This window comes from Gracilinanus agilis, chromosome 2 (genome assembly GCF_016433145.1).
Source record: "Gracilinanus agilis isolate LMUSP501 chromosome 2, AgileGrace, whole genome shotgun sequence".
Classification (NCBI taxonomy): Eukaryota; Metazoa; Chordata; class Mammalia; order Didelphimorphia; family Didelphidae; genus Gracilinanus; species Gracilinanus agilis.
The window spans coordinates 219,594,989-219,620,884 of NC_058131.1; the positions used below are offsets into that span (position 1 = coordinate 219,594,989).

Consider the following 25,896-nt stretch of genomic DNA (forward strand, 5'->3'; position numbering starts at 1 on the left):
AGTTAAGGAGGTATACATTCCCCTGGGAGGGGGCTGTTATTTCAGTAAAATCCTCCTGGGTAAGAAAACTTCACTTGTCAATGTAGCTCATCCTCTTCTTTGCATTTTGTAGTTTGCGAGTTCTAGAGCTCTAGTTGATTTTTTTTTTAATTTCTAGAACTCTGATGAACAAAGTAAATTGTAGTCATACAGCCAGTGAGTGTTAGGGGGAGTACTTCCAGGTTTGGGGGCCAATTCTCTATTCACAATCCCCTTCTGCTTCACTACCAAAGAGAACTAAAGCAAAATGAGTATGTTAACTTTTATAATACTGCTTTATGCTATGACCTCTAACAGATATGATCAATTTTAATAGAGATAAATTACTACCTTTAAGAAATTAAATATGTAAAAATTCTGAAATTTTAAAACTATGTTTCTTATATTAGTGAAACCCTCGACTTGTTACACAAGAGTAATAACATAGTGGATTACCATTTTCAGTTAAGTATATCTTGCATCACAAACTATATGATAATAGTAATTTGGGGGAGCTAAGAGACTTCCAAATATTTCAAAATAGTTCCCAAACACTAATTAGGAGTCACAAAATCACTTAAAATAAAATAACTTGTATGGAATCTCTTTATAACACTGGTAGTAGAAAAGGAGAAAAAAATAATGAACACCTTTAGAAGCTATATTGGATTCCATTAAAATTTGGTATATGTATTTATGTATAGAAGTTATATTTTAGAGGCCATAATTTGATATATATGTATACCCATAATATATGTGTGTGCATGTGTTTATGAGAGAGATAGAGAGAGAATCATTTTGGAGTGACATTATTTGATTCATATATATATGTTTATTCTATAAATTAATATGTGTATTAATGTATTGAGCATGTTGTAATATTTCTATTAGACGAATTACTTTTTCCAATTGGAAGAATCAAGGGACAGAATGTTAGCTTACCTAAACTACAAAAGATATCACTATATTTAGGGAGAATTTACTGAAAATATTAAAAGGAAAACTATAACTAAAGTGAGATATATATGTGTGTGCATTTATATATAGCATATATAAATATATATACATATATATATATATATGTTTAAATCACTAAGATTCAAAATCTCAGGGCTTTCTTCTAGTCATTAAAGACTTAGTTTCATTCATGATTAATACATAATGTTCTAGCAGGGTTTAATTTCTTTTAATGTTTATTTGAAGAAAGGAGTAAAAAGCCACATAATTAGTTTTCAAAAAGCTTGACGCAATATAATCAACTCACACCAATACCCTCTGTCTATGTAGATCTCTTCTAATTATCCTAATAATGATAAAATTCTTAGGAGTTATGTGTATTATCTTCCCATATAGGAATGCAAATAGTTTAATTTTATTGAATTCCTTATGATTTCTTTCATGTTTATCTTTTCAAGCTTCTCTTTGGTGTTATGTTTGAACATCACATTTACTACTTAGATCTAGTCTTTTTATCAGAAATTATCAAAAGACCACTATTTCATTAAATATATGTTTTCCCCTAAAAGATTATATTCAGATTTTCTGGGGAAGTTATTATTTGTTGTAATCCTAGCTTCTTTTGCCAAACCTTCTTTTACATTGTAGCTGCTAAATTGTGTGTAATCCTGATTGCTCTGTGTTATCTGAATGATTTCATTGACTATAATATTTCCTCCTTGCCTTGGGGGCTCTAGAATTTGACTATAATATTTTTTAAAGTTTTTATTTTGGGATCTCTTTCAGGGGGTAGTTAGTGTATTCTTTCAAATTCTATTTTGCCTTCCTGACTTAAGATATTAAGGCAGTTTTCCTTTATAATTTCTCGAAAGATGATGTCTAGGCTTTTTTATCATGGCTTTCAGGTTGTCTATTAATTCTTAAATTATCTCTCTTCTCTCTATTTTCTAGGTCAATTGTTTTTTTGCATTGAGATAGTTCACACTTTCTTCTATTTTATCATTCTTTTGACTTTATAATTTTATTTCTTAATGTCTTATGTAGTTATTAGCTTCCTCTTGCCCAATTCAAATTGTTGAGGAATTATTCTCTTCAGTTTGGCATTTGTACCCCTTTGTTCATTTGACCAATTCTGCTTTTTAAGAAGTTATTTTGTTTAGCAAATTTTTGGACCTTTTTTTTTTCCATTTGGGCAATTTTGCTTTTTAAGAAATTCTTTTCTTCAGTAAATTTATTTATCTCTTTTACCCTTTCACCAATTTTATTTTTTAAGCTCTTTTTTCAATATTTTTTGTACCTCTTTTAATAAGCTGTTAATTCTCTTTTCTTAAGTTACTCTCCTTTCTCTCTCCAATTCTAGAACAGATAATATTTCAGTGGTATCCAGAACCTCCCAGAAGGCTTGAGTTTCCAACTCTGCTCTTAGCTGTGAACCTTAATGGAAACTCCTGCAAATATATGCATTGTTTCCATGATTATGCTTGTGCAATATTGGTTATGAACAATGTGGGCAAATAAATTCTCTCCTTACTACCAAAACTTGCAAAATGCTTCTGTCTGTGGATTGGGATCTATCTACTCTGTAATCCTTATGTTGGAGTATCTGCTTCTTAATGCACAGGTGAGGAAGATCATGCCTTAAAGAAACAGTTTTATTATTACTTGTGTGTTCTTGAACCTTCAAAAATTACTTTGACAAATAAAGCACGTATTATAAACTGTCTTGCTTTAAACTGCTAGAGAGAGAAAAGGATAAACAGAAGAAAATAGAATTGAGGGAAATATACAATTAATAATCACAACTGAATGTGAATGGAAGAAACTTACCCATAAAACAGAAGCAGAAAGGGGTGAAACCAGATAATATGATGATATGATGCAGAACACTTTGGAAAATCCTAGAGAATCAACTAAAAATCTAACTGAAACAAATAATAACCTTCAGCAAAGTTGCAGGATAGAAGATAAAATCCACATGCGTCATCAATATTTCTATATATTACCATCAAAGACTAGTACCAAGAGATAGAAAGAAATTCCTTTGATAATAACAACACACACTATAAAATACTTTGTAGTCTACCTGCCAAGACAAACTCAGGAACTATGTGAACAGAATTACAAAATGTTTTTCACACAAATAAAGAAAATTTAAACAATTAGAGAAATGTTAATTGCTCATTGATAGTCCAAGCCAATATAATAAAAATGACAATTCTACCTAAGCTAATTTGCTTATTCAGTGCTATATCAAACAAACTACTAGAGAATTATTTTATAGAACCATAAAAATAATACAGAATTTCTCTGGAAGAACAAAGGTCAGATATATGAAGAGAATCAATGGAAAAAAATGTGAACAAAGTGGCCTAGAAATACCAGATTTAAACTATTTTACAAAACAGTAATCAAGAAAACAATCTGCTACTGTCTAAGAAAGTTTGGTGGATCAGGAAAATAGATTAACTACATAATATAAATAGTAAATAACCATATGTAATCTAGTGTTTGATAAACTGAAAAATTCAGTCTTTTGGAACAAGAACTGCAGAAACAAGATATAGATCAAAGCTATGAATAGTCATACAAAAATGCTCTAAATCACTATTTATTAGAAAAATTCAAATTAAAACAACTAAGGCACCACCTCATATCTATCAGACATGAGGGTCTGAAAAAACAGTGAAAAAATAGGGTCACTAATGTACAAGGAGTGGAACACTACTACACTAATGCTGGTGGAGTTGTGAACTGATCCAACCATTCTGGAGAATAATCTGAAACTATGCCAAAAGGGTTATGAAAAATTATATATATATATATATATATATACCCTTTGACTCATTGATAACACTATTAGGTCTCTATCCGAAAGAGATCAAAGAAAAAGGAAAAGGACTTATTATATGTATAAAAATATATGAAGTGGCAAAGAATTGAAAATTGAAGGGATGCCCATCAATTGAGGAATAGCTGAACAAGTTGTGAAATGATGAGTAGGATGGTTTTGAAAAACCTGAGAAGATTTATATGAATTGATATGAAGTGAGGAGAGCATTATCAGGAGGGCACTGTAAACACTAACAGCAATACTGTAATGATGATCAACTATGAAAGACTTAGCTATTCTGAGCAATAGAATGATCCATAATACAATTCCAAATTATGATGAAAAATGCTCTCCCTGTCCAAAGAGAGAACTGACAAAGTCTGAGTTTAGACTGAAGAAAAATCCTTGCTTTTCTTTTTACGGCATGGCAAATATGGCAAACATGGCAAATACGGAAATATTTTTTTGCATCATTTCATATGTAAACTGCTATCATATTGCTTGCATGGTGGAGGGATGGAATGAAAGGAGAGTATCTGGAACTCAAATTTTTTTCAAAAATTAACCATTATAAATAAATTATTTTTAAGAAAAGAAACCTATCTTTCCACCCCTAATGATGAACAGGAAAAGGAGACTCACAGAAAATGTTCATAAAATATCCATAAATAAGGATTACATGAATAAATATGGAGTTTTTGGAAACTATCATTTTCTTAAGGATTTCAAGATTAAAAACATTATGAAAAAAAATTTTAAACTACTAAGTGGATGAGCAACTTATTTTTTGTTTAAATAATACCCTAAGTACTGTTTAGGATGAAAGATATAGCCACTCAAAGTAAAAATGGACCACCTTATTATCCATGAATTCCCCTTATCACACCAAGAAAAAAAAAGACAAAATTATATAAAAGGCATTTTTCTCACTTCATTCTAGTATTTAGTTTGTCAGGTAGGAAATGAGGAAAAAGGAGTACCTTTCAGGCTGCTCACATTTTCAGAAAAGGTAAGATTAGAAAATATTACCCAAGAGAGGTGAATGAAATCCTAGAAAATTATTACATATGTGGAGAAAAATAAATAGGGACAAAAAGGAATGCAGATTCATTTCAGCAGTACATGATATATTCTCAAAGACTGACCATGCACTAGGTCAGTGATGGGCAAACTTTTTAAAGAGGGGGACAAAGGAAAGGAAATGCTCATCTGACAGTCTGTTACTATGGCAACTCTTTCGAAGTTTCATTGTATTGTATCCTACTCATTGTATTTGTCAGATTAGGAATAATCTTGAGCAGCAAGATAGAACATTTCAGGGGGCCACATCAGGCCTGCAGGCCAGAGTTTGCCCCATCATTGCACTAGGACATAGAAATATGGCAAACAAATGCGAAAGAGCAGAAATAATAAATGCAACCTTTTCAGATCATAATGCAATAAGAATAATAATTAGTAAGGGCATATGGGGAGGCAAATCAAAAATTAATTGGAAATTGAATAATATCACTCTCCAAAATCAGTTAAATAACAAATCATAAAAACAATAATTTCATTGAAGAGAAGGACAATGATGAGACATCCTACCAAAATTTGTGTGATGCAGCCAAAGCAGCACTTAGGGGGAAATTTATATCCTTGAGTGCATATATTAACAGATTGGGGAGGGCAGAGGTCAATGAATTGGGCATGCAAATCAAAAAACTAGAAAGCGAACATATTAAAAATTCCCAGATGAAAACTAGAGATCATAAAAATTAAAGGAGAAATTAATAAAAGAGAAAGTAAAAGAACTATTGAATTAATAAATAAGACCAGAAGCGGGTACTTTGAAAAAACAAATAAAATTGCCAAAGTACTGGTCAATCTAATAAAAAAGGAAGGAAGGAAGAAAACCAAATTAACAGTATCAAAGATGAAAAGGGAGACCTCATCTCGAATGAAGAGGAAATCAAGGCAATCATTAAAAACTATTTTGCCTAATTATATAACAATAAATATAGCAATCTAGATGATATGGATGAATATTTACAAAAATATAAATTGCCTAGATTAACAGCAGAAGAAATAGAATACTTAAATAATCCCATATCAGAAAAAGAAATTAAACAAACCATCAAAGAACTCCCTAAGAAAAAATCCTCAGGACCAAATGGATTCACAAGTGAATTCTATCAAACATTCAAATAACAACTAATCCCAATACTATACAAATTATTTGACATAATAAGCAAAGGAGTACTACCAAAATTCCTTTTATGACACAAATATGGTACTGATCCCAAAGCCAGGTAGATCAAAAACAGAAAAAGAAAACTGCAGACCAATCTCTTTATTAAACACAGATCACAAAAATCTTAAAAAGAATAATAGTACGAAGACTCCAGCAAGTGATCATGAGGGTTATTCATTATGATCAGGTGGGATTTATACCAGGAATGCAAAGATGGTTCAATGTTAGGAAAACCATCCACATAATTGACCATATCAACAAGCTAACAAACAAAAATCACATGATTATCTCAATAGATGCTGAAAAAGCCTTTGACAAAATACAATATCCATTCCTATTGAAAATACTAGAAAGTATAGGAATAGATGGGCCTGTCCTAAATATAATAAACAGTATATAGCTTAAGCCATGAACAAGCATCATATTCAATGGGGACATATTAGAAGCATTTCCAGTAAGATCAAGAGTGAAACAAGGATGTCCACTGTCACCTCTATTATTTAAAATTGTACTAGAAGCACTAGCAATTGCAATTAGAAAAGAAAAAGAAATTGAAAGTATTAAAATAGGCAATGAGGAGATCAAGCTATCACTCTTTGCAGATGATATGATGGTCTACTTAAAAAATCCTAGAGAATCAACTAAAAAACTAGTGGAAATAATCAACAATTTTAATAAAGTTGCAGGATACAAAATAAATGCACATAAAATCATCAGCATTTCTATATACTTCCAACACATCTCAGCAGCAAGAGTTAGAAAGAGAAATACCATTCAAAATCACCCTAGACAATATAAAATACTTAGGAATCTATCTACCAAAACAAATACAGTAATTATATGAACACAAACATGAAACACTTACCATACAATTAAAACTAGATCTAAATAATTGGAAAAGCATTGATTGCTCATGGGTGGGATGAGCTAACATAATAAAAATGACCATTTTACCCATATTAATTTACTTATTTAGTGCGATGCCTATCAAATTACCAAAAAAACTTTTTTTACTGAATTAGAAAAAAAACTATAACAAAGTTCATTTGGAAGAACAAAAGATCAATAATATCAAGGGAAATAATGAAAAAAAAAAACACATGAAAGAAGGTGGTCAACAGTACCAGATCTTAAATTGTACTATAAAGCAGTGGTCATCAAAACAATATGGTACTGGGGGCAGCTGGGTAGCTCAGTGGAGTGAGAGTCAGGCCTAGAGACAGGAGGTCCTAGGTTCAAACCCGGCCTCAGCCACTTCCCAGCTGTGTGACCCTGGGCAGGACACTTGACCCCCATTGCCCACCCTTACCACTCTTCCACCTATGAGACAATACACCGAAGTAAAAGGGTTTAAAAAAAAAGAATTAAAAAAAAAACCAATATGGTACTGGCTAAGAGACAGACAGGAAGGTTAGTGGAATAGACTTGGGGTAAGTGACGTCAGCAAGACAGTCTATGGTAAGCCCAAAGAGCCCAGCTTTTGGGACAAAAATCCACTATTTGACAAAAACTGTTGGGAAAATTGGAAAACAATATGGGAGAGATTAGGTTTAGATCAACATCTCACACCCTACACCAAGATAAATTCAGAATGGGTGAATGACTTGAATATAAAGAAGGAAACTATAAGTAAATTAGGTGAACACAGAATAGTATACTTGTCAGATCTTTGGAAAAGGTAAGATTTTAAAACAAAGTAAGAGTTAGAAAAAATTACAAAATGTAAAATAAATAATTTGATTATATTAAATTAAAAAGATTTTGTACAAACAAAAACAATGCAACCAAAATTAGAAGGGAATCAACAAGTTGGGGAAAAATCTTTATAACAAAAAACTCTAACAAAGGTCTAATTACTCAAATATATAGGGAGCTAAATCAAGCGTTCAAAAAAATCAAGCCATTCCCCAATTGATAAAGGGGCAAGGAACATGAATAGGCAATTTTCAGATAAAGAAATCAAAACTATCAATAAGCACATGAGAAAGTGTTCTAAATATCTTATAATTAGAGAAATGCAAATCAAAACAACTCTGAGGTACCACCTCACACCTAGAAGATTGGCTAACATGACAGCAAGGGAAAGTAATAAATGTTGGAAGGGTTGTGGCAAAATTAGAACATTGGTGCACTCCTGGTAGAGTTGCGAACTGATCCAACCATTCTGGATAACTATGCCAAAAGGGCTTTAAAAGACTGTCTGGCCTTTGATCCAGCCATACCATTGCTGAGTTTATACCCCAAAGAGATCATAGGGGAAAAGACATGTACAAAAATATTTATAACCACACTCTTTGTGGTGGCAAAAAACTGGAAAACAAGAGTATGTCCTTCAATTGGGGAATGGCTTAACAAATTGTGGTATCTGTTGGTGATGGAATACTATTGTGTTCAAAGGAATAATGAACTGGAGGAATCCCATGTGAACTGGAAAGACCTCCAGGAATTGATGCAGAGTGAAAGGAGCAGAGCCAGAAGAACATTGTACACAGAGACTGATACTGTGGTAAAATCGAACATAACGGACTTCTCTACTAGCAGCAATGCTAGAATACAGAGCAAGGCTGAGGGACTTATGAGAAAGAAAACTATCCACATCCAGAGAGAGAACTGTGGGAGGAGAAACATAGAAGAAAAACAACTGCTTGAACACATGGGTTGATGGGGATATTATTGGGGTTGTTGACACTAAACCAATGATGGGCAAACTACAGCCCGAGGGCCAGATGGGGGGGGGGGGCCTGAAATGTTCTATCTGGTTGCCCAACAGTATTCCTAATCTGACGAATACAATGAGTAGGATATAATACAATGAAACTTCGAAAGAGTTGCCTTAGAAACAGACTGACAGATGAGCATTTCCTTTCCTTTGGCCTCCTCTTTAAAAAGTTTGCCCATCACTGCGCTAAACAATTATCCTAGTGCAACTATCAATAATATGGAAATAGGTCTCAATCAATAATACATGTAAAACCTAGTGGAATTGCATGATAGCTACAGGGGGCCAAGGGGTCTGAGGAGAGGGAAAGAGCATGAATCATGTAACCATAGGAAAATATTCTAAATAAAATAAGTTAATTTAAAAAAAGGGAAAAAAAAGAAAATATTACCCGAGATATCTACACAATAACATCTAGGGAAATATTTTGTCTTAGATCAGTATGAATAGCTAGCTCCCTAGGGTTAAACAATACAATTGCACTAATCTTTTGGGAATAAAAGTATTCTATGACTTAAAAATCAGAAGACTTGAAATCAAAGCCCTGCTCTACTAAATATTATCTATGTAGCCTTGAGCAAATGACTCATTTTCTCTAAGACTATTTTTCCTCATCTAGAAAATGATTTTAGATTAGATGATCTCTTCAGGTCACTTCCATCTCTAAATTCAATGCTGCTATAAAAGCCTACTTATGTCCAAGTCATTTCTACAACCAGAATGTAAACTACTTCCCACAGAACCTATAATTATACACATGTAGTCAGTCAATGGATATTTACAGAATGATTCAAATAGCTTATGTTTTCCTTGTACTTGTAGTTTATTTTTCCTTCTTAGCCTTTACTGAATGTCACATTATTTATTTCTGATCACTTCTCCAGTTTTCTACGGCAACTCTGAATTATATTTTTTCAAAGTGCTAACCTGACCTTTGACCCAATAGCCCAAGTCTGGTGTCCTATGCATGCTCTGTTTTAACCAGCACTAAAACCTACTTCACATCCCTTAGCAGCGTTACCTTTTTGCTCTATACTCAAGTTTAAAATCTCATCCCACTATTTGTAGATCTGCTTAAGAACCAAGAGATCTGGACTATATTTTCTCATATATTAATGAGGATGTTGAATGTTACAGAATCACAACCTTGGCAAAGCCAAGGTGTTTAAAGAGAAAGAAAGATTATCAGAATTTTTTCTTTAAATGTTATGATTAATCACTGTAATATTTCACTTTACAAAAATAGTGCAGGCCATTACACAGTATTTAGTCTCTTAAAGCTTTAGCAAACTCTTTTTAAAGTCAATTTTTCTAGTTTTGGGGGAGCAAAAGACCTAAGCATGCAATTAAGTAATAACCAGAGTTGATTCATTTTCTTTTTGCAAATAGTATAAAGTGAAACTCTGAGTCTTTTCTAATTCCCAGGTACTTCCTTAGTCCTCTACTTCAACACCTTATAATTTCATAAAAATGGTAGCTAGAAGCCCTACAGTGACTGACCAATTCTGTTACAATCCTGGGAAATTAGGATACCTAACTAAAACAGATTTTAACCTTACTAAATAACTTTTCAAAATAAAATTTATTTTTATTATAAACATATTAACTATTAAAACAAAATGCCAAAAAGCAACAGTTGAACTGAGGATAGGGTAAAACCTCAAATGAAACCTTGGTATTTACATGACTGTAAATTGTCTTTTATCTAGACACTTCTGTGCTCGGGCTTACTTTATTTTCCCTCTTTTCTGACCCATTCCAATTCACCTTTTAAAAAAAATTATAAGTATTTAAATATCTCTTTTCATTGTTCTCTATCAACTACTGATTTGGCTGATTTCTCTTCCTTCTTTACTTGGAATCCCTGAACACTCAGTAAATGTTTCTTTATTGACTGGAGGCTACTTTCACTTCAATTTGTCTCCAACTTACAAAACCTTAAATAATTCTTTATTTCCAAATATACAATCAATAACCATGCTCAAGTGAGTTGGTTTCCATACCCTAAGAGGAAAAAGAAAGGATATATGATCTGCCTTGCTAGTAGATACTCTCTCTTCCTAACTTCCCAATTCTTTCAATAGTTTTACAAATCTACTCTTTCAAACTAGTACTCTTGAGATGATTTCCTTTTTGTTCATGTTCAGTCTATCAGCAACTCTCAGGTGGCACTGCTGATAAAACACTGGGCTTGGAGTCAGGAAAACCTGAGTTCAAATCTAGAGTCAAATACTTCCCAGTTTTGTGACTCTGAGCACATCGCCTAACTTCTTCTTGTCTCATCATCTGTAAAATGGGAATAACAGTACCTCTGTTCCATGGTTGTTTTGAGGTACAAATGAGATAACTATGAAGCACTTAGCACAGCACCTGACACATAGTGTTAGGTATTGCAATTATTATTAATATTCATCTCATAATTTTCATTTTCACTGTTTCTACCATAGTTCAAGCTCTTATTTTCTATCTGAATTATATAACTCACACTAATTCACTCCTCTTTGCTTTTGCTGAAATATACCAAATCTCACTCAAATTTAATTCTTACCTCCTTCATAAAGCCTTCCCCAACTATTACGCTGTATATTAATCTCTCCCTTTCTCTCAATTCTGGTCCCACACATAGTCTGTATCACATTATTAGACATAGAAATAGTCATATTTTCTCACATATATAAATCTTATCTTCTTATCCATTTGGAAAACTCTTAAATGACTGGGACCATATCCATATTTCTTTTAGTAAGCAAAGTACTCATTTAGCATGTACGGGCACTTAATAAATGACTAATTACTCTTTCCTGAAGTCAGAGCAGAGTAGAAAGATCGCTGAACACACTCTGTCACTACCCAGCTTTGCAACCACAGACATGCTACTTCATTGTTTCCTACTATGTCAAATGAGAGGGTTGTATTCAGTGACCTCTAAGGTTCCTCTCAAATCCAAATCTGAGTATCAGATCCTCTTCATGACCTCACTTTCCTCACATGAAAATGAGGAGAGAAAACTAAATGATCTCTAAGGTCTTTCAATTCTAAAATTCAATTCAATTATATTAGTACACAGAAAGAGATACTTATCTCCTATTCTTGGTTTAAGTGGCCTACAGGAAATTTCTTGACCCTTTTTCCCTTTTCATATAATTCATAAACATTCTATCTATTTATCTATTCTGACTTTCTAGACTTAGGAATACACACACACATTTTAGTTAAAAAACATTCATTAAGGACACATTATATTCAAGATATTGCATTTGGTGTTGGAGATACAAAAGGAAAAGAAGTCCCTTTCCTCAATCAGCTTATATGTGAACACATATAAGTAAACACAAGATAATATGAGAAGGTAGAGAACACTGATAACTGGGGAAATACAGATTTTCCTATAGGAGGTGACAACTGAGACAGGACTTGCAAGGGGATAATTATTCCAAGAAGTAGAAATATAAAGGAAATGAATTTTAGACAGAAGAGATGAACTACAAAATTTGGGAACAGCTGGAAAGTCTGTATATTGCATAAATAAGAATAACATGAAATTCACTCATTAATAATAAACACTTATTAAGCACCTACAAAGTGCCAGGCATTGTACTAAGGGCTGGAACACCAGAAAGTTAAGTGATGGTGATGGTGGGTACAGGGTGGTAGTGGTGGAGTTAAATGCCAAGCTGAAGAGTTTGTATTTTATATCAGAGGCAAAAGGGAGCAACTGAACCTTCCTGAGCAGGGTATTGGGTGAAAAAGTCAGATGTGTAATAAGAAGACTATTTTGCCGAAAGAATTGGCAAGGAGAAAGACAAGAAAAAAGAAAGGGCAATTAAAGGGGCTGTTTCAATAGTTAAGATGAGAAATTATGAGGACCCACTGTGTAATTGGTGAAAAAAGTAGATACCTACAAAAGAAGTTGTTGATAGTCAATAAAATCTGGCAAAGTGCCTAGAAATTTGGGGTAGGTTTTGACTCAGAAACAACACTATTGGGTTTGTTTCCTAAAGTGATCAGGGAAAGAAGAAAAGAACCTATATGTTCTAACATTTATAACAGTTCTCTTTGTAGTGGCAAAAAACCTGTAAAGTAAAAGGGTGTCCATCAATTGGGAAGTGGTTAAACAAGTTGTGGCATATGACTGTGATGGAATACAGCTATGCCATAAGAAATGATGAACACGTTGATTAAAAAAAATATGAAAAGACCTACATAAAACTTTGAAGAGCAAAACGAGAGGAACCAAGAGAACATTATTATATTATATAATATTTTATACAGCAACAGAAATAGTTTGAAGAATAACTTGCATATGTCCACAACCAAAGAACCAATAAATAGAAACAAGAAAGATATAACTTTATATATGGACATATGTCTTTTTGTCTAATGATGCCTTCTCTAGTGAAAGGAGTAGAGATAACCTGAGAACTTTAATGGAACAAACAAACATTAATTAATTTTTAAAAAGAAATTTGGGATAGAGTGGGGCAAAGGAAGAGTCATGGATGTATAAGAAGAGGGTGGATGCCCAGGATGAATAGTGAAAGCGGATAATTTGTCAAGGTATGACAAGCAAAAGAACAAGAAGTAAGCAATTGAATGGTAAAAGACAGAAATGCTTAAGTTGGTCTTGTAAGTGGAGTAGAAGCAATGTTGAAATGAAGAAAGACCTGTCATCAGAACTAGGAAGGTTGGGTTTAAAGTTCCTCCTCTAACATATACTGGCTATATGATCCAGATCAAATCACTTAACCTCTTATAAGTTTCCTGATAGAGGTTTCCTCACATAGGGGTTCCCTTTTTCAGTGAAATCACAGATGCAGTTCAAATACCTCTCTGTAAGTAGAATGGAAACCTACTAACTGGAGGTACTGATGCAGAGGCAGGAAAACCATTGGTCTTGGTATATTGTAGTGGGTGGCTGAGGTAGAATAAAAATTTAGGTCAGTCAGTCAGTCAATCAATCAATAATAGATCAAAAGAATAGAAGAGACCAGAGATGCTAAAATTCAGAATTGTGGTGGATCACTTTCCCCAATATTTCTGGCTTCAGGAGAGATCAGTCAATCATTTAGTAAGTGCCTACTACTTGCTAAATATGCACTGTACTTACTAAGAATAAGGACTTTATGGAATGATTAGGATGACAAAACTAACCAACAAAACAATAAAAAACAATATAAGCTAGTAATGAAGGAAATATAAAGTAAAAGTGAAGACAAATAATAGGTCTAGGAGGAATAAAAGCTGAGGAAGACATGGAGAGCATAACTTTATAATCAGAGAGGGGAAGAGAACGAGTATTTATTTATCATCTACTATGTGCCAGGTACTTTGCTAAGTGCTTTACAAATATCGTCTTATCTGGAACTCACAACAGTCCTAAGAGGTAGGTGACATTATTGTCATCATTTTACTCTTGAGGAAACAGGCAGAGAACAGGTAAGTGACTTGCCTAGGGTCATACATCTACGAAGTATCTTGGGCCAGATTTTAAATAAGGTATTTCTGAACTAATAATTTCATCTATTATGCACTGTGCTAAATGCTAGGGAGACAAATTCAAAAATTTCCTGCCCTCAATGAGCTTACAATCTAAAGGGGGAAGAAAGCACATAGCCAAAACTACCATTTGTTAAGTATCTACCATCTACCAGGCACCGAGGAGTTAAGAGCTAGAAATACAAAGAAAAGCAAGAGAAAATCCCTTATCTCAAAGAGCTTAAATCTAAGAAACTGTGAAAGCCAATGACTTGGGAAGCCGAATGCTTTGAGGTCTCTAGGGCCATCTTTCATACTGAAATCAATCTATTTTTAGAGATAGAAGGGACTCTAAAATTTATTTCATTCCAACCCAGCATTTTACATACAAGGAAATGCAGGTGTAGAAAGGGCTGATTTAGTCAAGTTCATGAAGCTTGCTGGTGGCAGACCAAGCTGGTGGCTATGACCCAGATCTCCTAGCCTTATTCTTCTGCTTGTAGTTCCTAAGCAATGTCACTCTTTCCTTTCCTATGATCTCATTATGAGAGACATTTCACCATGCTTCATGCTTCAGTTAGTTAATTCAAGTTATTACCTTGGTCATGAATGAAACAAGATTTCAAATTTACCTATTGTTTAAGCTATGTATGAAGGATACAAAATCTCTGTGGCCTTATTTTCCTTCCTGCTTTATTGAGATTTACTATATTCCACATTTTATCTCCAAGTAACCAAACCCTCACTGACTAATTATCCAGGTTCTTTCATTTCAAAAGAAAACAAAATGTTTTTGTCAGTACCAGGTGCTAATCTCTAGGTCACCACTTGTGAAATCAATTATTATAAAAGGGTTAATCTGGCACAGCCACTTTTTCATGAAACCTAGAGAGTTAATTGTATGCTATTAAAGTCACATTATATGCCCACATCCACATCCACACACCTACCCATGAACATCCACACATACATATATATGTGTATTACAAAGAACCTGCTCATAATTATGTTCCTTATCTAATGATATAAAGACTCTTTATCATTAAAAGCACTCACAGGCTTGATTTTTCAAGGTCAAATACTAACAGCCAAAAAAGTATACAATACAAAGTTTTATAAGTGGATGGTTGGCTAAAATAAGTGCTTACCTTCAATCCTCTTTAAGGCTGAAAGGCACATATCCTGCCTCGGAAATTCAAAGGGATTATTGCAGGTTCGAATGGTGTCACATTCGCATTTCCCATTGATAATGTTGCAGCCCATGATAAGGTTTTCATTGCATGGCTCAAAACCAAGCAGCTGGTCATCGTCCCAGTTTTCATCTGTAAAACAATTAACAGCCAGATGGTGTTTGCTTGTAACTTCCTTCGTGTCTATTTAAGATTGAAATACACTGTATTGTCAGTATTAGACATTTTAATTTTATTTTTTGATTTGTCAGAAGTAGTTCAGCTAAATAATGGCCACAATAAAAATAGCTGACTGATTGACCTCTAAAAATCATTTTACATGGACTTCTAGGGCAGAGGTAAGATGGTAGAAAGAGGCAGCACCTCAGTCTAGCTCTCCCAACATTCCCCCCAAACAAAATTTAAACTATCTATTTAAAATAACACCTCAAATTGAATTCTGGATTATCAGAGCCAACCAAAAGCCAGGGTGAAACATTTTTCTAATCCAAATCAATTTAGGGAGTCAGAAGGAGAGGTTGGTAACATTGGGGTGCATATAGTGGTAATACCACATACTGTGAGATTTGGCAGCAGCAGAAGCTTTGGAAGCTCTCAACACAGAGACAAGTAGAGAGAAACATTTCAGTCACTAGGGAGCAGGAGCCCTGAGGAACAGTAGCACTTTCAGCTGCAAAGGATTAAGGCCACCCCACCTCCAGGTAAGAATAAGAGCTCAGATCAGGAAAGCAGGGACCATACCTCCCCCTGGATTACAACTTCTTGGAGGCACCCAAAACTTTCAAAGTCCCAGAATTAACTCTAAAAACAATAACACAAAAATGTCTGAAGCTTAGGACAGTCCCCCTTCCACCATGGAGAACAGAGTCCAATCTTAACATAAAGTTCAAAGTCAAGAAATAGATTGGAAAAATGAATTAACAACAACAAAAAAAAGAACCTGACCATAAAAATTTATTATAATGGCAGGGAAGATCAAGACACAAACTCAGATGCAGTAAGCTTTGTGAAAACAGAACAAAGAGCCTCAAAGATAAAAAATGCAAAGTAAATACAAGTCAAATAAGAATTCCTTAAAGAACTAAAAATAATTGCTTTTCAAAATCAAGTAAGAGAAGTAGAGGAAAAATAAGGAAAAGAAATGAGAGTATGGCAAGGAAATTATGAAAAGACAATAAATAGTATGGTAAAGGAAAAAAGTAATGAAGAAAATAACACCTTTAAAAAAGAATTGGACACATGGTAAAAGAAGTACAAAACTTTACTAATGAAACTAACTTCTAAAAAAAGTGGTATTGGTCAAATGGAAAAAGAGGTACAAAAGCTCTCTGAAGAAAATTCATAAAAATCAGAATTGAACAACTGAAAGCCAACAACTCCATGGGACATCAAGAAACACTAAAATCCAGTCAAAACAATTTTTTAAAAGCCACACAGAAGAAAATGTGAACTATCTCACTGAAAAAAAAACTGACCTTGAAAATAAATTAAAAAGAAATAATAAAGGTATTATTAGTCTACTTGACAACTATGATCCAAAAAAGGGCCTAGGTATCATATTTCAATAAATTTTAAAGGAAAACTGCCCCAGTATCTTAGGATCAGTAGGTAAAAAAGAAATTGAAAGAATCTACCAATCACTGCTGAAAAAGAACCCCAAATGAAAACTCCAAAGAATACTCTAGCCAAATATCAAGAGTTCCTAAGTCAAAGAGAAAATATTTCAAGCAGTTAGAAACCATTCAAATACCACAGAAAAACAATAAGGTTCATATGAGATTTAGAAGCTATAATATTAAAGGAGGCAAGAGCTTGGAATATGATATTCTAAAAGGCAAAACGGCTAAGATTACAACCAAAATTGACCCATCCATTATACTCAGGACTATCATCTTTAGGGGAAAAAGTGGGTATTTAATGAAATAGAGGACAAACATTTCTGAAGAAAAGACAAGAGATGAAGTCTGAGTGCAGACTAAAGCATATTTTCACTTTTTTTATTTTTCTTGTTTTTTTGCAACATGGAAATACACTGCATGACTTTACATGTATAATTGATATTATACTGTTTGCCTTCTCAGGGTGGTGCTAAAGATAGGGAGAGGATTTGGAACTTGATATATTAAAAATGAATGTTAAAAATAAATGGATGAATGGATAGTTTTTTAAGTCACTTTACAAGTATTGTCTTCTTGATTCTCATAAGATCATGTAGTGGTTAGGTAGAACAAGTATTATTATCCCCAAAATGAAAACAAGGAAATGGAAACTTAAGGAGATTAAATAATTTGCTCAGTCAGTAAACAACACTGGGTCTTTAGTTCCTATTTTTTGACTAAAAACCCCATTTTCTTTCCACAATAGCATAATGCCTTGACAAGAGAATTTTTTAAAAAATCCTTTTTTTTAACTGAGGAAAACAAACAAAATATACAGGCATTAAACAGCTACATATGTAAACAGTTCAACCTTGTCCTTATATTTATTAAATATATTAACATGTTTATACTCAATTATTCAGTTTAAAATATATTACTTTGTAAAATATTTTAGTTTCTAATTCTTCTGTTCAATAAAATCACTTGAAAGTTATGATGAGTTACTATTTTATGACAAAATGACTGGAATTTAAGGACAAATTTTTCATACCATTTGTTGAAGGTTTGCTTTCCCTCATGATCACCTTTATACTTTGGACATGATTTTTTTTTCCAAGATGCAAAGGGACTTTATTGTCTTAGTTTAAACCAAGGGTCTCACATCGAAATGTGTGACTGGACATGATTTTTAACAAGCAAATAATAAAGTAATTATTGTCCTCACTTTCCAGATATGAAAATTAAAGCAGAGAATGGCTTTGTCCAGGGTTACACAGAGAGTAAGAGCTTGAAGCAGAATTTGAACTCAAGCCTTCCTGTGTCTAAGACCAACATTCTGTCACATGCCACTTACTGGCATATAGAAGGAAAATAGATGAAGATATCCTTGTCACTTACAGCTATGGGGAGCTTCATTATACAAATCAATGGACAGATAAATGATAGGAAAACAAATATGTAATTTCAATTACATGAAATTGAAAAGCATTTGCACAAATAAAATCAATTCAGATATGACAAGAAGGGAAACTGCCCACTCACACAGGGAAGGACTTTGCACTAAAAATCTCTGATAAGAGTCATTAATAATAGCTAAGATATATAGGAAATTAACACAAACATTTAAGTCCAAGAAGCATATCCCAATGAATAAGTGAGCAAAAACATGAATTAATAGTTCTTAAAAGAACTACAAGTTATTAACATTTCTTTAATACTGTTCCACATCACTTATACTAAAAAACTCAAATCAAAACAATGTTCACGTTTTGACTAACACCCAGGGAACTCTCAAATATGATGAAAGATAGAAATAATAAACATCAGAGGGACTGTGAGAAGACGGGCTTATGAATTTACTGTTATTGAAACTATGAAATGGTCCAGACATTCTGGAAAGAAATTTGGAATCATGCTAAAAGCTGATTAAAATGCCCATGTCCTTTGACCTAGAGATCTTACTGTTAGGCATATGCCCCAATGAAGTTAAAAAAAAAAGAAAAAAATGGCCAATATATAACAAAACATTCATAACAATACTATGTGGTGGCAAAGAACTGAAACAGAATTGCTACCCTTTGACTAGGGAATGGCTCAGTAAACTGTGCTACATAAATACAGGATACTGTGTCATAAGAAATGACAAATATGAGGAATTTAAAAAATGTGAAGGCTTATATGAAAGCCGGACATACTTAAGCAGAACCAGGGAAACAATAAAACAATGATTACAAAGTAAGTAATAACACTAAAATGAAATGGAATACTTAAAATGAACGAGCTTGAACCTAGAGAAGAAATGGGACAAGGTAAATTCCTCCCTTAGAGGAATGCTCTCTGGGGCATTATGGGTGTGGAATATTACACATACTGTCATGTACAATAGATGTGCTGGCTTTGCTTAGCTGATTTTCTTTTAAAATCTTTATCATAAGGCAGGGAAGTGATACATTTGGAAATGAATGGGATGGGTAAGTCACTTAATCCCCATTGCCTAGCCCTTACCACTCTTCTGCCTTAGAACCAATAAAGAGTACTGATTTCAAGATAGAAGGTAAGGGTTTAAAAATTTTTTAATAAAAATTACCAAGTTCCTGTTAAAGAGTAATAAAACTAGAAGAGACCTTAGAGATCAATCCTTTTCATTTTACAGATGAACAAACTGTGGCCCAAAGAGATGAAATGATTCACTCAAGGTCACACAGGTAATAAGGGGCAGAACTAGAATTTGAATTCAGGTTTAATCTTATGACTCTAAGATCAGGGTTCTTTCTATTGTACCATGCTCCTTTTATATCAGGGCATTCTTCCACTAAAGTCAACTTCATGCCCCATTAAGGCATGGAAGTAACCCAGAGGTTCTCCAAAGCTATCTCAGACAGCTATAAGCTGGAAAGGCTTCAAATATGGTGACTCAGACATATGATGTACAGGGACTAGCCTAATTAAATTTAGAAGGGTTCAATACCAGGCTGGCCATGGGTTGATGAAATTTTTGGCTCCAGAAACTCATAAGGGCTATCTAAAAAATCATGGGAAGTTTGGGATTTGATTTAATGATGAGACTACATCTCCTCTCTTTCCTTACATTCCCCCAACCCCCCAAACCTACATAAATAAAAAATTATATTAGGAAAAGAATTTCAATATATATAATAATGTGCCAGTCTTTCAAGGAGATGTACATTTCTATGGATTTCTTTCAAGAGTGCCAGGAAGTCTGTACTGCACCTCAAATACATCCTCCACTTGCTTTAATGATACCTGAAATTCCATGATTACAAATACTTTCCTTTGTTTGCTGTTAAGGTGAAGTTTTCTTATGAAAGGTGATCCCTCAGGCCTTATCATTCATTTATGTCTTTCCTGAGTGAAGACTATGATAAGAAAATACAAGGGTTATCACCACTTAAGAGGGGGAAGGGGAGAAAATTCTAAAACCAATCTATGGCTACTTAACAATTTTGTTCAGGTTAGGCCATGTAAAAGATGGTTATATTTTACAACCAAATAAAATGACTAAAATCTTAATGAAAATTAGACTCAGCTCATAAGCTGTATATTTTTTCATCCTTATCAATTAATTAATCAATCGAGTATTTGTTAAGTAATTATGTGCCAGATACTGGAAATACACAGACAAAAATGAAAGAGTATGTGCTCTCAAGGAATTTATATTCTATATGGAGAGATACATGCATACATGTAATTACATATAAAATAAATACAAGATAATTATGATATGTATTTTGGCATGTGAACTACTATAAAACAAGAAGATGAGAGAAGATCATAACTTGTCTAACAAAGGAAGAAATTCTTAAACAGTGATCCATGGGAAGAGAAAATGAAATAAATACATAATTTCAGAATTTTCCTCCAAAATATCTGAAATGAGAAATCTAATATTAAGGGGGAAAAAAACTAAGACTTGTTTACACATACATGATGAGCAACAAAATTTTTCTAATCCCCTCCTTTTTCACAAATGGTATTCTTGACTATTGTCTTATCCCACATTTCCAATCAGTTGCCAAATCTTGCTGTTTTAACCTCAACAACACCTATCATAACTACCTCCTTCCTCTCTACTCACATAGCCACAATCTTAGTTCATGTCCTCATCACCCCTCACTTGGATTAGTTAAATAGCCTCTTAATTGCCTTGAGCCTCTCTCCACTCCAGTACATCCTCCATATTGCCAATTTAACCACAACATTTCCCTATTCAATAGACTCCCTCTAAAACAAAAGACAATGTATTCAGAAGAAAAAAGCAGCTCTGATAAATAAACAGCTGAGGAAGAAGGTTGTTTGAAGAAGTTTGCAATTGCTGAACTATAGCTTTCACTATATAAATAATAGGCTCCTGGACAGGGATAAAGTGTACCTTCAGGAAAATGATATTAATTTTTTGGTTAATGTTGATTAATATTGAGCTTATAGTCCCTGAAAATCCTCAGATTTTTTTTATGAGAATTAGTGTCTTTTCACACATCTCTCATGCTTTTTCCTGTGCAACTGATTTTTTTTCCCCCAAAGAATATCAATGAAAAGGTACCTAACTGGCCATCTAGGCCAACCTGAGCAACAACTTTTTATACAGCATGCCAAAGTGATGATCCAATCTTTGCCTGAGGGCCTTTATTGAGGAAGAATGCACTATTTCCCAAGGTACTCCATGACACTTTTGATTTTTTTTTCTCATTATACAGGCCTAACTCTACCTGATACATAGCAAGCACTATGAAAATGTTAGCAGTTATTATATTATTCATGATAATTTAATCTTTCAAAGAGTGAAGGAAGCAAGAAGAGGACCTGTGGATCTTACTTCATATAATAATTAGCTATACAACCCTGGGCAAGTCACATAAGCTCTTTCTGCCTCAGTTTCCTCATCTATAAAGTGAGAGATAATTATAGCACCTACTTCCCAGGGTTGTTGTATCAAATTAAAGATTTATAAAGTGATTTTTAAACCTTAAAGCATTATATAAATGAAAGCTATTATTATATAGCTCACAGGAAAAATATCTGAGGATTTTCTGGGAATAAGAGCTCAATATGAATCAACGGTGACTCAAGAAAGTAATATGATCATAGGCTGTATTAATAGAAGCATAGTGCCCAGAAAGAGAGGTTAGAGTGTCACTATATTTTGCCTTTAGAGTGTTCTGTTATGGGTGATACATTTGAGACAGGCCATTGACACACTGGAGAGTGGCCAAATGAGAATGGCCAAACAACACTATATAAGGATGAGAAGGAACTGGTGAAGTTTAGCTTGGAGAAAAGTCTTGGGGTGATGGTAGCAAGAGGGGTGTAGAATATTAAGTCTTAGAGCTGGAAGTGAAAATGGAGATAATCTACAACCCCTAATCTCATTTTATAGATGAACTTGAAGCAAGACACATATAGTGGCTTGCCAAAGGTTACAACAGTACTATCCTCAGGTTCTCTGGCTGCAAAATCATTCTTCCCATCACATCATCCTTCTTCAAATATCTGCAAGCCTTCCGTGTGGAGGGGGAATCAGTCTCATTTTATCTGTTGCTACAAGTAGGCAGATGAATAGAAGTGAGAGGGGTAAATTTAAGCTCTAAAGACTTGTTTGCTATCTATAGAGAGTGAGAAGGAAAAGAAAAAGATGGCTTTGAGATTTCAAACCTAAAGATTCAATTAATGGTGTTACTATTAACAAACATGGGAAATTTAGGATGGGAGTCAGTTTGGGGAAAAGAAATATAAGGTTGAGGAGAAGGCAGAAGGCTCAACTAAAAATATTCAACAAGAAGATGGCCATTTATGAGAGTGGCTTATAAAAGGTAAGGGCTAGGTATCTTGATATCAGTTGTGAATACAGAAATGACAGATGAAGTAGAGGAGCACTCCGAGGGACCAAATATAGAGAGAAAAGAAGAGAACCAGGAAGGAGTGCTCTAGTCTCCCAGAATCTAAATTTCTTACTGGAGGCCTCTATATGAATGATCTACTAATGTCTCAAACACAAAATATATAAAACTACCTAATAATAACCAGCATTTGTGTAGTGCTTACTATGTCCCAGGTACATGCTAATAAGTTATAATTATTATCTCATTCAATCCTCACATCCTCACAAAGTAGATGGTATTATCCCCATTTTAGAAAAGAGGAAACTGAGGCAAGCAGAAGTTAAGAGACTTGTCCAGAATCACAAAGCTAGTGAGTTTCTGAGGCCAGATTTTAATTTAGGTCTTTCTAACTCTAGGACCAGCGACCCTGCAGAAGAAACAGCAGGCTGTAGTAGAAAGAACCCCAGGGGATCAACATAAAAAAATCCTGTTTCAATTTTGTAGTTTTTCTACTTACTATTTTACTCAACCTCTATGACTTTTATATCTTTATCAGTAAATGAGAGAGTTAGTCAAGATTGTCTCTGCAGGCCTTTCCAAATATAAATATTATGATTATATGCCAGACATTGTGGTATATGTCTGTGATCCTTGCTACCAGGGAGGTAGAATGTAGAGGATCACTTAGATTCAGGAGTCCTGTGCTGCAGTGGGCTAAGTTGATTGGATATCCACATTAAGTCTAGAAAAAGGCCACCAAGCAGCCTAAGGAGGGGTGAACTGTTCCAGGATGAAAATGGAACTGGTCAAATCACATGATTCTCAAAAGAAATCAACAAAAGTTGGGTGGGTCTTGGGGAGGGAGAGAGAGAGAGAGAGAGAGAGAGAGAGAGAGAGAGAGAGAGAGAGAGAGAGAGAAGCATTATAGTGAAAAACTCAGGATCTTTACTGATTTTGGCCCCTTTGCAAGCCAGTCCAAGCCTTGTCAGAGAGACTCTTACACAAAGAAACAAAATCTACTGTATAAAATTATAATATATAATGAGAATCTGTTTCTCATGATTCACATGAAGATAGCAAGAAGGTGAAGATATTATCAGTCACTTGCAATTATTATTGCGAAATCCATGCAGTGTTGGTAACTAGGAATACTGAGAAAACACAAGATCACAGATTTAGAACCAGAAAAGATCTCAAAAATTGTCTAGTCCATTCTCTACTTTATAAGTGAGGAAACTCAGGCTTAGAGGTTACTTAACTCTCCCAAAGTCATATCCAACTGAAATGGCACTAGGCCAGTTAGACAAAGTGTCAGGAAATCCACAAGAATAAAGTGGAAGGCCAAGACTAGCAATACACTGCTGACAGGAGGAAAAGGATACTGAGGTAGCTTGTTCTGTCAGCCTTAGCTGTCTTTATCCTATCTCATATAAATTAAAGTTAACAAGACCTGAAAGTCTATAAAAGGTGATAACTGAAAATAGCTTTCTGAGTAGTGCATACAAAGTCTGGGCACATACAGGGATTTTTTAAAAATTTGGTTTGGTTTTTGAAGAAACAGCTTCTTAAACCTTTTTATGTAAAAAGGCCTTGCTGAGATACCTTGTGAAACATTCGAATGAAGGAAAAACTAAATAACAAGATGAGAATATCAGTTTCTCTGGAATCCTGGAACATTTCTTTCATTATAAGGAAGATCAATGCTATCATATAAAGAGATATCCTTATAGTTTCATCATCATCATCATCATCATTGTCATATTATGCAACAAAAATAATCCTGCTAGAATAACAAAAGAGGTAAGTTATTTAGCAACTTTTCCATAAAGACAGGAATATCTTTGAAATCAAAGCATGCAGCCCAAAAATTAATTTAAATTCTAATGATCCATCTACTCTGACCTACTGAATAAGTTTCTTGAATTCTTGAAAAAAAAAGTCCAGTTAAAGAGGTTGTCAAAGTTTAAATCTAATATTGATGATAAATCCAATGTTATCACTGAATCAGAGAAACAGTTTTATTCCTTAATGTTCTCCAAAAAAAAAAGAAAATCCCTTAATGATTATGTAATTATAAAATAAGAGACTATTTATACTAGTGAAATGCATAAGTACAAATTTCCAATAAGATCCTTTTGACCTTTCCTTGAATGTATTGTGTGGCACTTCCTACTAATTTCCAACTCCATCATAATTAAACTGTCCAAGATCCAGTGAGTGAGCCGTTTCTTTTTTACTTAGGATACATACTAAAATCTACAAGGCATTTATATTTGTAGTAATGAGAGAAGTTAGAGATACTTGTCCCACTGAAAATTCTAACATAGGGCATGCATAATAATCAGAAGGCATTTTTAAAACACACCAAGTCCTTGAAATTCATCATAAGTTCTCTCTAGAGGACAACCAAATGTAGATGACTGGGATTCTGAAGAACAAAACTCTAGCCTCCGGGTATGCCAAAAACTGAATATTAATATCTAGGTAAGATAGTGGCTTATATCACAGAAATAAAAGATTTAATTCCTAAGATACGTGTGAATATACCACAGAGGCTCAGATACAAGATACTAAATTGCAAATGATCCACTCCTTCCCTAAGACAAAAATTATAAGCATATGTGAAGATACAGTAGAATCATGAAATTACATTGAATTTGAAAGTCAGAAATGACTTTGACAGCCATCTAGTCTGACTCTATACAAGAAATGAACCCTCACTGCAGCTTTTCTCACAAGTGGTTATCCAACCCCTATTTGAAGACCTCTAAGGAAGAGGAGCCCACCACCTCTCACTAATTAGGACATTATTTATGATATTAAGGCTAACTTGACTTCTGCAAGTTCCATAGCAAGATCCTACTTCTGCCCACTGGATCCAAGCAAACGAATCTAATTCAAGTCTACCACATGTTGTTTTTCAGTTGTTTCAGTCATGGCTGATTCTTAGTGAACCTATTTGGGGTTTTCTTGGCAGAGATACTGGGTTGGTTGGTCATTCTCCAGTTCATTTTATAGATAAGGACCTGAGGCAAATAA

At 33.9% G+C, this 25,896-nt stretch overlaps 1 protein-coding gene across 1 annotated transcript in view; it reads right to left on the reverse strand.

Annotated features, from left to right (window-relative positions):
* The window catches only part of CRIM1 (cysteine rich transmembrane BMP regulator 1), a 243,076-nt gene that overhangs the window by 178,138 nt on the left and 39,042 nt on the right, over positions 1-25,896 (reverse strand). The window contains exon 2 of the mRNA XM_044663657.1: positions 15,381-15,554. Coding sequence (XP_044519592.1) covers positions 15,381-15,554 — 174 coding nt within the window. The remainder of the gene's footprint in view (positions 1-15,380; positions 15,555-25,896) is intronic.